The sequence below is a fragment of the Urocampus carinirostris genome, chromosome 10 (assembly GCF_059441175.1).
Source record: "Urocampus carinirostris isolate Australia breed hairy pipefish chromosome 10, RoL_Ucar_1.0, whole genome shotgun sequence".
Classification (NCBI taxonomy): Eukaryota; Metazoa; Chordata; class Actinopteri; order Syngnathiformes; family Syngnathidae; genus Urocampus; species Urocampus carinirostris.
In genome coordinates, this window is record NC_142358.1 from 447601 (window position 1) to 462640 (window position 15040).

The 15040-nt window shown below is 37.6% G+C and overlaps 1 protein-coding gene across 1 annotated transcript in view; it reads right to left on the bottom strand.

The window, feature by feature from the left end:
• LOC148357429 (LIM/homeobox protein Lhx1-like) overlaps nucleotides 1–14740 on the bottom strand; it is a 45556-nt gene extending 30816 nt beyond the window's left edge. The window contains exons 1-3 of the mRNA XM_088346195.1: nucleotides 14700–14740; nucleotides 14220–14414; nucleotides 2558–2778 (exon numbers count right to left, since the gene is read on the bottom strand). Coding sequence (XP_088202321.1) covers nucleotides 2558–2778; nucleotides 14220–14389 — 391 coding nt within the window. The 5' untranslated portion in view covers nucleotides 14390–14414; nucleotides 14700–14740. The remainder of the gene's footprint in view (nucleotides 1–2557; nucleotides 2779–14219; nucleotides 14415–14699) is intronic.
• Nucleotides 14741–15040: the final 300 nt, after the last annotated feature.

A 15040-nucleotide genomic window follows, 5' to 3' on the forward strand; every position in this document is an offset into this window, starting at 1 on the left:
GGAAGTTTTTAAATTGAGGCTTAAGACACACTTCTATTCCAAAGCATATGATTGATGCCCACCTCGTATTCTGTTTTGTCCTGTCTTTTTCTGAGGCCTGCCTGGCTGATACGAAGGAGAAGGATGATTTGGGATGGGTCAGCGGACCGGCGTCTGACCTGCAGCATGTCAACCCCTGCATTTACCAGCTGGCGTCGTCGCGTCATGCTCTTTCCGGACATTTTCAACATCTTACCTAGTGTTTACTATTCTGTGTACAGTAATGCTAATTGTAATTCACCCTGTTCAATCCTGAAAGGGGGATTACCACATGTGAGGTCCTTTCTCAAGGTTTCTCTTTTCTCCTCACACTGAGGTTTTTGAGTTTTTCCTTGCCCGCATGCTGGTTTGCTAGTTTAAGATCAGGTAATTGTGTAATTTTGTAACTGTAATCCTGTGCAGTCCTTTGAGACATTTTTGTGATTAAGGGCTATATAAATAAATTTGACTTGACTTGACTTGACGTGATGCATATAAAGTGAAGAAAAGTTTGGTAAAAGTGGTAGTGGAAGCAGCAAAAAGGAAAGCAAATGATGAACGGTGTCAAAAGATAGAACTGAGGAAAGGAGAAAACTGTTCTAGAAAGAAGTGAAAAGAGTAAGAAAGAGTGAGTGTGGAAAGGAAGAGAAAGTGAAAGATAAGGACAGTAGATTGCTGGTTAGCGGTAGTGCAGTCAGGACGAGATGGGCAGAGTATATCAAGGAATGCTAAATGTGGAGGATGGGAGAGAAGTGAGAGTCAAGGCGATCGATGGAATGGAGAGAATGCCCATGTTGGGTGTTTTAAATGTGAAGCCTGTGGAAACATGGGAACTTAGCAAGCGTGTGGATAAGAGAGTACTCGGTTGGTTTGGACACATGGAGAGAATGGATGAGGAGCAAATGTTGAAGAGGATGTACAGAGCAGAAGTAAACGCAAGGAGACCAAGGGGAAGGCCGCGATTGACGTGGATGGATAGTGTTATGAGTGCACTGCAGGAAAGAGGTCTAAATATGGTGGAAGCCAGAGCTCTTGTCGGTGATAGGAATGAGTGGAGAGGTGTTGTGAAAGGATAGTGGGATGTTTGGATGCGTTCTAAAGGATGCGCAGGGCACCTGTATGATGCGGCAGGGGTAAACCAGTGAAAGCTGTCGGGCCCTGCTGTTGAACAGAAGAGTGTGTTGTGTCACCCTGACCCGAGTGATATAGCCGCTTTCTTGTGTCCCGTTTCAACTTAGGTGCCGAGGTGCTTAACTTGTTTGGGTGATTGGGCATTTGGGTTGGCCATGGTCCCCCCAAAAAATCTTGTGTGTGTATTTTGCTACTTTTTCCCCTTTTCATTTTATTTGTTTTTGTGTACGAGTTTGTCTTGCTGTCGGTCACCCCTCTCGAGAGATATCACCATGGTAGGTAGATAGATAGAAACAGCACGGCAGCGCAGTGGTTAACGCGTGTGCGGCACAGTTCTGAGGTCATGAGATCAAACCTCCCTGTGTGGATTTTGCATGTTCTCCCCATGCTTGCGTGGGTTTCCTCCGGGCACTACGGCTTCCTTTCGCATCCCTATATTTTTGTTGTATTACTGTAGTTGGATCTTCTGTTTCGATATTTCTTTAATGGTATTTTTGTAGTATTTCCATCTTAGTTTTTTGTAGGATATCTTTAGAATTTTCGTATTACAGTTGTTGTATTTTTGTAGCATTTCTGCATAATAATTATCTAGTAAAATTGTTGTAGTATTTCCATAGTAGTACTTTTTAAGTACATCTGTAGTATTTTTGTAGTATTACTGTAGTTGAATTTTAGTCGTATTACTGTCGAATATTTCCTGTAGTACTATTTTTTTATAATAGTATTATTCTAGTGACGGGCAGCACGGCGGTGCAGTGGTTAGGGCATGTGCAGGAAAAGTTCTAAGGTCTTCGGAACCTCCTGTGTGGGTTCAAATCCAGCTACCGGACTTCCTGTGCGGAGTTTGTATGTTCTCCCCGTGCTTGCATGGGTTTCCTCCGGGCACTCCGGTTCCCTCCCACATTCCAAAGACATGCATTTCAGGTGTCCAGATTGTCCCTAGGTGTTAATGAGCGAGCGAGTTGTCTGTCCCTGTGTGCCCTGTGATTGGCTGGCAACCAGTTCAGGGTGTCCCCTGCCCACTGCCCGATGATTGCTGGGATGGGCTCCAGCACCCCCGCGACCCTAATGAGGATAAGTGGTGCAGCTAATGAGATGAGATGAGATGAGATTATTCTAGTGGTATTTTTGTAGAATTTTTTTTTCAGTATTTTTGTCATATTATAGTCATGGTATGAGAATTGCCCCTACCCGTGTTGAACTTTATTGTGCACACATAAAAAGCAAGGGCATATGAGCCACTAACATTGAGTATTTCTTTGTACTAGACGGCAAGCTTGGTCCAGCAATATACATTATTAGGGAAAGTTGAGGTTGGGGGTCCGGGAGATTTTGGAACGACTCACTGGGGGTCCGGGCCCAGGTTGACTTTGGGAACCACTGACGTAAACGCAATAAACATCCTTACCTGAAAGATTTGTGTCTTTGATGGTGATGCTGCTCATATAATCGTCTTTGCAAAATAATTTGTTTTGCGCTATAATGTAGAGCTCCTCGCCGGTGGAGAGTTGCTTGCTGCACTTAATGCAAGTGAAGCAATTAAGATGAAAGACTTGATTTCGAGCCTTCAGGACAAAGTCATTTGGGGAGATGCCCTCCGAACACCTGCCACACTTGGTGCCGAATCGCCTGCGTTAGGAGAACAGGCCAAAATATAGTCATTGAATTGAATCATGGGTGTAACCAGCACCCCCAAATTCAACCAAAGCAGCCCCCAAAATTATAGCATTTTTAAATCTCTCTTTTCCTCAATAAAGGATAGGACATGCTTAGATATGATCTTTTTTCTATCCCTTACCACTCCCTTTAAACAACAGGTTGTCATTCTATACAGGACATCTACTGTGGAAATACAACAAAAATATCACAAAAATACTACAAAATACTACAAGAAAATACTACAAAATTTGGCTACACAATATGATAATACGAACAAAATAAGTATTACTACATAAATACCGCAAGAAATCAACTACAACAATACTATAAAAAATACTATGTAAATACTACAAAAACACTACAAAAATATTTCCTTAAATACTACTAAAAACTACCAAAATAAATACAACTACAGTAATCCTTCAAAAGTAATTATCAAATAAAGTATTTAAAACAATGACCTAATATATTGTTTACCTTTAATTGTGATTGTTTCAAAACCGATTTGACAAGACTAATCTATTTTAAAAGAAATATAACATGTAAATGTCCGCATGTATATTTACTATAAATGAAAAAAAATTGTATCTGTCTCCAAGATCGACCCTTGGCCAGATTTTTTAACCCGATGTGGCCCTCGACTTCAGTTGCCCAGCACTGGATCGGAACATGCAATGAGTTATAGTAGGTATGCAAATGATGAAGTAGTAGTAATCTAACTTTCCCAAACTTTCCATGAAGGTTTGGGCCACCCTGCCATTAACCCTCAGTGGCAACCCGTGTTATAAATGAGCTGTAATATACACTGAAAACAACAAACATCCTCCATTTTTTTCCATTTTTGTTTGACCTTATTAGGCTTCGTTATCCATTATATAAAGTTTTTTCTATTTTTCGTTGTGGGTCTCTTGACCATTTCTCTGTCAGTAGACCCCTCAATTTCAATTTTGAAAAATGCTAAAAATGAAACTCAAAGAATTGTATAAATAAATAAAAGGTTATTTTGGAACCTATCATTTAAAGCAGCACTCAATTTGATAGATTTGTAGTATTAATGTAGTTGTATTTTGTTTTAGCATTTTTATAATATTTCTGCATTCAGATTTTTGTAGTATATTTGCATTATTGCTTTATTTTTATTTTTGTAGTTTTTGCTTGATGTGTTTTCACCGTACATATTGTAGTTTTTCTGTAGCAAAATTTCTGTAGTATCGATGTATTCGTATTTTTGTAATATATCTGTATTAGTAATTCTGTATTACAGCATTTTTGGAGTATTTCTGTAGTATTTTGTATTATTACTGCGGATGTATTTTTGTAGCATTTTTGTGGTAATATTTTTTGGTGTATTTTTGCAGTATTTTTTGTATTTCTGCAGGATTTTTCATAACATCTCTTTAGTATTTCTGTATTATAATATTACTTTAGTAGTATTTTGTAGTATTTCCAATAGTGTTTGTCTAGTATTTCTTATGTATGTCTCTTTTAGTTTTTAATGTAGTATTTCTGCATAATTTTAGTAGTATTTCAATAGTAGTTTTTTTTTGTATTTTGTATTATTGCTATATTTATTTTTGTGGGATTTTTTTTAGCATTCCTTTAGTATATTTGTAGTATTTCTGCAGTATTTTTGTCGTATTTCTTTTTTTTTCTTGTGGTAATTAATTTCTGTAGTATTTTCTATTTTTACTGCAGTTGTATTTTGTAGCATTTTTGTGCTTATATTTTTGTACTATTTCTGCAATATTTTGTAACATCCATCCATCCATTATCTGCACGGCTTATCCTCAATAGGGTAGCGGGGGCGCTGGAGCCCATCCCAGCCATCTTCGGGCAGTGGGCATGGGACACCCTAAACTGGTTGCCAGTCAGTTGTGGGGCTTTTTGTAACAATTCTGTAGTAATTTTGTAAGATTTCTGTAGTTGTATTTCTGTATTATTATATTACTGTAGTAGTATTTTTTTGTCATATTTAAAAAAAAAAATCTCATCTCATCTCATTATCTGCACCGCTTATCTTTATTAGGGTCGCGGGGGGGCTGGAGCCCGTCCCAGCCATCTGGGGGCAGGGGACACCCTTAACTGGTTGCCAACCAATTGCAGCTGCAAATCACACTAGTTCTTGCAGCTTGCTGCGTTCTTCATCAACGCACGAGCCGAGTGATCCACCGCTAAGAGTCGTACACCTGGGCGATTTTACGTACGCCCGGGACGATCGGAGACACATTCACGACAGGGTTTCTTATTTGCGCCGCACCGTGGGTGCCGTTTGGTCGCTCCCGTGAGCGAGCCCGTAACCCGCGCCGCGGGTACTTTCGGGCATGATACGCACGACACCGCCACAGTTACGGGGATCCCGCCCGACCTGTCTGAGTCCGAGTCGTCTGCTCGCCGCTCCGATTCGTTCGCCTGCCGCCCCTGCCTCTCCCCGTTCCTGCGTTTTAGGGGGATGGAGTGGGGTTGCCCTCTTCGGGAGCGTCGATCCATTCTGGGGGGTGAGGTATTTGTTTTTTGTTTTTTTAAGACCTCAGGGGCTGTCCCTTGAAGGGGGGATTCTGTCATGTCTTGCATGGTTGCCATGGCGCCCAGCTGGCCCCGTCCATTGACACCGGCTGACTCGCATTGACTGATTACTTTTGTGGGTACTTAAACGCGCTCTTTTGAAATGTGCTTTGCCAGATCGTTTGTTAAACCTTGTTATACTTGAGGAACTTTGTTGCACTTCGGTGTGGCATTCCGTGAGATTCCTGTTATTCTGTTTGACCCTGAGAAATGCCTTGATTGTAATTTTGCCTGCTTTGTTTTGTTTTTGGTCTGATCCGTTTTGGACAATCCGCGACCATCGATTCCACGATCGAGTGTGCACACCCTCCTCATCCTTCCCCAATAAATGGTGTGAGTAAGTCTACGCAAATTAGTTATTTCCTGTTCCCCGCTGCGCTACGTGACATTTTCATCCGTTACGCCAAACAAAAATGGTAAAAATATAATGAAGATATATACAATAGTAAATATAGTACTAGTAATCAGAAAGGTTTTTTTGGGCCCCAACATACCCAATGTCTGTTTGAGTGTCCGCAACAAAAATTCTACAAAAACATTACAAAATTACTACAAAACTTGAGTATCAAATTCAGTGCTTGAAAACAGGGACTTCACATGTCATTTTGTCTGTGTTATGATAAGAAAAAAATACGATAAAAATACAACAAAAATAATCCTATAATATACACAAATACTATTACAGAAAAATTACAACAGAAACACTTTGAAATACAAATAAAGTAATATTGAAAAATAATTTAAAAAATACTACAAAGAAACTAGTAATGAAATAGACTTCTAAAAAATACTACCAAAATACCACAACAGTACCAATATAATACAAAAATACTGCTACATTAACTGCTGTAGTAATAAAATATATTACAGATATACTCAAAAAATTGTACCATGGAAAAACAAAAAACCTGTAGAAATACTATATCATATTTAGAAATAAAAGTACAGTAATACAAGAAAAAAAACCTACAGAAATACCAAGTAAAATACCACAAAAATACAACTCAAGTAATACTACAAAATACTACGGATATACTTCAAAGATTATCCTATGGATATACCACAAAAATACAACTGCAAAAATACTATAAAGGTTATACAAAATGAAAACTACAGTAATATTATAGCAATACAAAAAAATTATAAGTACAGAAATACTGCAAAAGTACTACAGAAAAAAAACTACATTAATATTACAATATACTGTATATTACACGCTACTGTGTAAATACTACAAAAATACTACTGCAGAAATACTACTGTATGTGATGTTAGGAATCAAACAGATGGAACCATTTCAAGGCAGTAGAGTATTTCAGCTGTGTTTTTCATAATTTTGTTTGGTTTTACTTTTTTGGGGGGCTATTTTTTAAAAATAAGTACTTTTCATCATATGTAAGCTTTTACTATTTTCATTAAGAGAAAGATTTTAAAATGTTATAATTATGGGGAGGGCATGGGTCGAGTTTGGGGGTGCTTGAACATCCCCAAAAGGGGGCTGGTTACGCCCATGGATGTGTATTGCGTAGCGCTTGTTGATTCCAATCCATTTATCACGTCACAGCTGCAGCAGCAGGACAAAGACTAGGAACCTTCCCGTGGTGTCCTGCGAAGGGCTCTCTCCCGGGGGAGCCCTACGAATCCAACTCAATCCACTCAGACTCGCTCTCTCTTTCTTCCTTGGTCCTCTCTCCTTCTTTCTCTCTCCTTTTCCCTCTTCCCCCTTTACACTCTTGTCTCTCATTTTCTCTACCCCTCTCTTTCCTACTCTCTCCCCACCTCTCTCACTCTCTTTTCCCCCTTTTTGCGTTTTACTCTGTCTGTCTTTCTCTCTTTCTATCTGTCCCTTTTTCTCTCTCTTCTACTCTCCTCTCTCTGTTCTTCTTAGGGCGGGCGACTTCGAGAGCAACCCTGGCCTCCACTCCAAATGCCAGTGGTGCTTTCGAACCATTCACTGCGACCACACCCCAATCACCTGTACTACCTCCCCACGGGGCTTCCATAAATCATGCACCGGCCTGTCCGAACGTACTAAGGACTTTAGTGGCTTCATCTGCTTGGTTTGCTTGGGTCACACCCCGTCAGGCCTGGCGGCACAGGACAGTCGCAGCCCCCTCTCCTTCGGAGAACTACGGAGCCTCCCACGAGCGAGTCTGGCGCTACTATGGATTACCTTAGGCGCCTTGAGTGACTCAACTACGACGACGACGACAGCTGCAGCAAGCTCCCCTGCTGAGTCAACACGCTCACGTTCATTTGCTGTAAAGCCTTTTGAATAATAATCCAAATTAGGAAGCCTTTAATTAGTCAATCAGGGTTTTAGTGTCCTTGTAATCCACGACTTGGCCTTAACGCAAGGGTGGACAACTATTTGAAGTCGGGGCCCCATTGGCTTAAAAATTGTGACCAATGTGACACTTTTCTTTCATTCATGAATAAATATGCCATGCAGATATTTACAAGGTACGTTTCTTCTGAGATGAATTAGTATCATTAAATCAGTTTTGACACAACCACAATCAAAGTACATAATATATTAGGTCTCTGTTTAGGCTCTTTATTTTATATTTAGTTTTATAGTATTACTGTAGTTGTAGATCTGTAGTATATCTGAAGTATTTCTGCAATTGGATATTGGTTGTAGTTCTGCAGTACTTTTTTGTTTTAGTGTAGTTTGAAATATAATGTATTATTATTATGAAATAAAATTTGTTATTATTACAATTCTTAAAAAAATACCAGTGCATTCATTCATTCATTATCTGAAATGCTTATCCTCAGTAAGGTGCTGGAGCCCATCCCAGCTGTCTTCGGGCAGTGGGTAGGGGACACCCTGAACTCGTTGCCAGCCAGTCGCAGGGCACAGAGAGACAGAAAACTCACTCTCTCATTCACACCTAGGGACAATTTGGACCGGCCAATTAACCTGACATGCATGTTTTTGGAATGTGAGAAAAAAAACAGAGTGCCCAGACAAAACCCACGCAAGCAACATGCAAACTCCACACAGGAAGGTTCAATCTCATGACCTCAGAACTGTGCCGCACATGCGCTAACCACGGTGCTGCCCACTTAACTATCATTTTATGCAAAAATACTACTGAAGAAATATTACAACAAAAATACAACTACACTTAGTTTTGAATAATCTATCCATCTACCCCGGCCAGTTTGAAAAATCCTAAAGAAATACTACAAAGATACTAGTATGGAAATACTTCAAAAAGAACTCTACAGAAATACTACAAAAATACCTCTACAGTTAAAGTATAATACAAAAACACTACTACAGGTCGATTGCTACAGAAATACTCCAAAATTACTGCAGGTATCAGAATCAAGAATTACGACGTCATAAATATTACTATGGAAATACTACAAAAATACCACAGAAATGTAACAAAGTTATACAATGGTTATACTATAAAAATCCTTTAGAAATACTAAAAAAATACAACTTTTTTTAACATGGAAACACCACACAAATACTACTGCAGAAATATCACGACAATAATACTGCAAAAATCCCATTAAATTTGAAATGCAGGTAGGTGCCGCTATCGGCGTATGACTGTGTGTGTGTGTGTGTGTGTGTGTGTGTGTGTGTGTGTGTGTGTGTGTGTGTGTGTGTGTGTGTGTGTGTGTGAATGAGCAAAGTGTGAAGTGTATTGTGAAGTGCTTTGGAGGAGAATGGTAAAACGCTCTGCAGTCCGTATACCATTTTGTATTTCCATAGAGGAATTTTTGCTGTACATCTGTAGTATTTTTGTAGTATTGCAGTAGTTTTATTTTTATATTATTTTTGTAACATTTCCACAGAATATTTTTTGAAGTACTGCCGTGGTTTTGTTTTTGCAATATTGTTGATTAAGTGATTAAGGTCTATAGAAATACACATGACTTGACTTGTCATGATTACTGATTCGGGGCGCCTGCGGCTGCCCCGGTGGCGTTAACAGCCCTGGTCGCTGATTGGCTCCTTGCCACTTTTTAAACCCCCCGACTCCCTGTTACCAGCGTCCGATCGTTGCAAACCTTCAGCTCTCGCTAAGGCAAGCCTTCCGAACCTGACTCCCTGTTTTTTGACTCCTGTACGTTTCCCGGCTTCGACCTGTTTCCGTTTGATAACGTCTCTGCTCCTGCGCCCCGGTAACCCGACCTGCCTTCCCTCTTCGACACCGCTATCGCTCGCCAGAGAAGTGCCGCTTCCGCGTCCCGAGTGACTTGCTCCCCACAATCAACAATCATTGGATCGTGGGTGCCAGCTCACGTTTCTCTTTTCAAATAAAACTAAGAAACTAACGCGATTGGGTTCCCGTCTCAGTTCCTGGTTCATGACATGACTTGACTGTCCTAATATTTCTGAGGTGGTATTTTGAGAGAGAGAGAGAGAGAGAGAGAGAGAGAGAGAGAGATATGCTAATTTATCATATATATTTAACACTTTCAAATGTTTCTGTTCCTTTTATTTAAATCATTACAAGGTGCTTCATTAATATTTACCTTTCTGAGAACCTCAGCCAATTGCTCCGCTTATTAAAGTTTGTATTTATTATACAGTTTATTTATTATAAAGTTTATTTATTAAGTTATAATAAACCTTACAGACACAACGCAGCACCTATTTACTAAATAAAAAATGAAAACAAGAGATGGTATGTGTAAACAAGTGAATTTTATTTACGAAGTAAACAATCCAAACCATTTCCTCAGTAATTTAGTGTTGCCTATTATACATAGCAGTGCAGGATTTCACAGATATCTGTTCTAAAGATGATTTTTACTCTGTTATAATAACTGTCACAATTTAGTTTAAAATCAATGCTTGATCCCAGATAACATTTGCCACTCATTTGTTGTAAAGATGAGTTTAGTTTGTGAAAACAACCGTCACAATTTTGTTTCAAACCAATACTTGATCGTTGATAACATTTGCTAGTGTACCGAGGCTATACATCGTTAGTAGTCGACGTTGTCTTCTGCTACCAGTGACAGAGACGATCCGGATCAAAGCCGAAATTGGCAAAACCAGATCAGTCTGACCAAAGAGTACTTATTTTTCTAATTGAGTGTATTTATTTGTTTCTCAGTAGAAAAATTGATGTACGGCGTTCACAATTCAAAATGATCTACATGAACATGGAACATGAACTTTATAAATGGCATGTTTAATCGTTGCTATTTTTTTTATATATAATTTGCCCAATAAAAACGGGGGAAAAAAAAGCGGAAAAATGTATAAAATGCGAGGTATGTATTTCATAGTGTGCTTTTTAAAATAATTTGTCACCTAAAAATGTTGAAGATGTAATTGTTCTCACAATCTTACCGAACAACAACAATGCTTAATCGCGGATAATATTTGTTATTCGTCCGTTTAAAGATGGGTTTACTCTGTAACAAACACTGTCACAATTTAGTTTGAAATAAATGCTTGATAGAGGATAACATTTGATAGTGTACCGCACCAACACAGTATTAGCAATCAACAATGACATTGTCGTCCGCTACCAGTGACCGAGGCCATTTGGAATGAAAACGAAATTGGTCAACAAAACACTAGTATTTTCTTAAATGAATTATTTTATTTTTTTACCCCCAGTATAAAAAAATGTTATGCGATTTGAAATGATCAAAGACGTAACACGGGGGAGTAGCGAATAATTGACAGAACATGGACTTCACAAATGGCATGTTTAGTTGCTATGTCAATTTTATCTTTTATTTTTTGTATTCAGCTTCCCCCCTACACAAATTATTATACGGTGTTTACAATTTGAAATGATAAAAAAAAATGAAATTATTGCGGCGTAAATTGCATACATTGGGAGTTATGTAATATATATATATATACATATATATATATATATATATATATATATATATATATATATATATATATATATATATATATATATATATATATATATATATATATATATTCTCATCTCATTAGCTGTACCGCTTATCCTTATCAGGGTCGCGGGGGGGCTGGAGCCCATCCCAGCCATCTCCGGGCAGTGGGCAGGGGACACCCTGAACTGGTTGCCAGCCAATCGCAGGGCACAAGGGGACAGACAACTCACTCGCTCAGTCACACATAGGGACAATTTGGACCGACCAATTCAGCTGAAATGCATCTTTGGAATGTGGGAGGAAACCGGAGTGCCCGGAGGAAACCCACGCAAGCACGGGGAGAACATACAAACTCTGCACAGTAAGGCTAGGAATCAAATGGATTGAACCATTGAACCAACCTGGATTTGAACCCACGCAGGAGGTTCCCACGACCTCAGAACTGTGCCCCACACACGCTAACCACATATATGTATATATGTATATATATATATGTATATATATATATATATATATATATATATATATATATATATATATATATATATATATATATATATATATATATATATATATATATATATATATATATCCAAGAAACATGCTATTTGTGAAGTCCATGTTCCATGCCAATCAATGTATATATATATATATATATATATATATATATATATATATATATATATATATATATATATATATATATATATATGCCATATATGTCATCAGTAAACAATTTGAATATGCTATTTTTCTATGAACAACAACAACTAACTGACGCAGCTTAGTTTAAAATAAATAATTGATCGTGACTAGTATAGCGCGGCAATACAGTATAAGCTATCAACGATGACGTTGTCATCTGCATACCTGTCAAACTGTACGTTTTTGCCGTACAAAGTACATTTATTATGCATTTTTAAGATATATAAAATGTACAAGAAAATCTGTATGGAAAAACGCAAAGTTAGCAATTATGGGTACCATGCGGTATACACCGACTCTCACAAAACGGCAAATCAATCAAGTCAAATGAGTTCGCCGCTATCTCGGTATCGTTTTTTTTCCGTTGCAAACAAAGCGAGCAGTTTGATGCCACTGTGCGCATGCGTCTGCAGCCTCGGATTTCATGTGGTAGTTATGTAGTGAAAGGAAGAACCGGCTTTTTCGGCTCAACTCATCAAAGAGAGCCGGCTCTCAAGCGGCTCACTTGCTTTGATGCATTATATTACAAATTATTATGTTGTATAAAAATGTTATAAAAAAGGAAGTATAAAAGGAGAAAATGAAAAAAGACAGGTTTGTGGTTATCCCTTTAATCAGTATATTACCAACAATAATTTAATGCAGAAAATGAATTGATATTTTAAAGAACAAAATGTATTATTCTACTAATTATATTTGCATGTATTTTTTCCTTCTTCGGTGAACGTCCAAGCGACTTCATTTTCGAACCTTTTTTATAATAAACCTCATTCATGTCGAGCAACACAGTATCTCACAGCAAAATGTTAATTAACAATATATATGATATAACGAAACACATGTACAATGTAACATGTTAAACTACATAAATAAACATGTTTGAAAAAAATATGGTGTAAGATTATTTTGTATTTTGTAAGGGAAAATACAAAATTTTGTAAGGGCATGGAGCCCTGGAGGTTGACAGGTATGCATCTGCTACAGTGACAGTCGATCCGGATAGAAGCCGAAATTCTAACAGAAGAAAACTAGTAAAATTCCAAATGTATGCATTTATTTTTCAGTAGGATATATTGTTACACTATTGCGGAAAAAAAACTGAAATGATCAAAACCATATAAATTATGGAGATACGTATACATTGATTGGCATGGAACATGGACTTCACAGATAGCATGTTTCTTGGATGCAATTTTTTTTGTAATTGATTTTACCCCTACACCAGAGATGGGCAAACCTCAGCCCGCCGGCCACATGCAAGCTATTTAATCCAGCCCGCTAAACAAAAATGGTCCACATACAATGAAAATATATACGATAAATAATATATATTTATATATATATATATATATATATATATATATATATATATATAAATATATATATATATATATATATATATATATATATATATTTTTTTTATTTTTTTTTAAGCATTTTTGAAGGGGCATCGCTACTTCGCAGATTTTCACTTTACGCGGATGGTTTTGGTACCCATTAACTGGGTCTAAAAAAATAAAAAAATTTAAAAATATATATATATATATATATATATAGATTTTATTTTATTTTTTTAAGGTGCGCCGCTACTTCACGGATTTTCACTTATAGCGGGTGGTTTGGGTCCCCATTAACCGAGATAACCGAGGTCCCACTGTACTACAAAATACCACTTCAGTAATACTATAATACAAAAATACTAGTTCAGAAACATTATGACCGAAATACAACAAAAATACTACTACAGAAATCTTTTGACAGAAATTCTACAAAAAATGCTACTGCAGATATGCTATAAAATACTATAAAAACTACAGTAATATTACAAAAATACTAAAAGTATACTACGAACATCCATCCATCCATTTCTGTGCCGCTTATCCTGACTAGTTTCGCAGGGTTCTTCAGACTTCAAACGATGGATATGTACAAAAATACTCCCGCAGATATGCTACAAAAATTCTACAAAAACACTAGAAAAATACTACAAAAATTCTAAAAAAAAAACCACAACAATGGAAATACTAAAAAAATACTATTACAAAAATATTCTTACAGAAATACTACAAAAAGAGATATCAAATTTAGTGCTTTAAACAAGGATCTTATGTTTTGCTCTAATTGTGAAAGGTTCAAAACCAATTTGATGTAACGTATCTATTTAAAAATGTATGTGTAGATGTCTGCATGTTATTTATAGAGTGAAAATGGATAGCTCTTTTAACAGTGATTTTAATATAATCCATCAGTTTAACAATTTAAAGTTGTAATTATTGTATAAATCTTACCTGAAGAAGTCATTTCTGCAGTATATTCTTCCGTGTCGAGAAAAACATTTCTCCGTCAAATTGCATTTGCAATCGAAACATTGCACGCACTTGACATGCCAGCTTTGGTCCAGCACGTTGAGCAGACAGTGGTCCAGGATCTGCTTTTTGCAACCAGCGCAGTGCACCATGGCTTAGGTGGCACACAACTCACGCCTAAAAACAAAAGAGATTCAACTCATGACACCTTGAGGTTACGTTGTCATTCGCCACCCGTGGCTATCTTTCGCCTTGCGTTTTATGTCATCACCAAGGGGTGTAACTAGTCCGTGTTCGGGGGTAATAAGCACCCTCAAAATTCAACCCATGCACCGCCAAGAAGATGGCATTTTCTAAATTCTCTTTTCTCAAATAACGGACATTATAGGCTGAAACCCGATGAAGACACTGGCTTAAGTATAAAAAAGTTACACAGAATAAAAATGTTAACAACTCAGCTACCTCAAAATGATCTGGTCCATTTGATACCGGCTCTAGCTCCCATTACGCTCGGCTCGTGTCACTTGCGGCATAGGGGCGGAGTCTGTGGAGGTTCCAACAGGGGCGTTACTAGAGGGGGTCAGGGGTGGGTAGTGCCCACCCACAGATACGCTCTGCCCACCCAAAGAAAAGTAGATGTAGGAAAATGAAATAAAATGAAAAAAAATAAGACCAAATTAAGATAAAAAGAAGAAATAAGAACGGGAAAATGTAATAAAAATGTTAAACAAAAGAAACCAAAGAGAACAAAAAAGGAAAAATACAAATAAAAACATATTTTCCTTAATAAATGGCAAGATAGG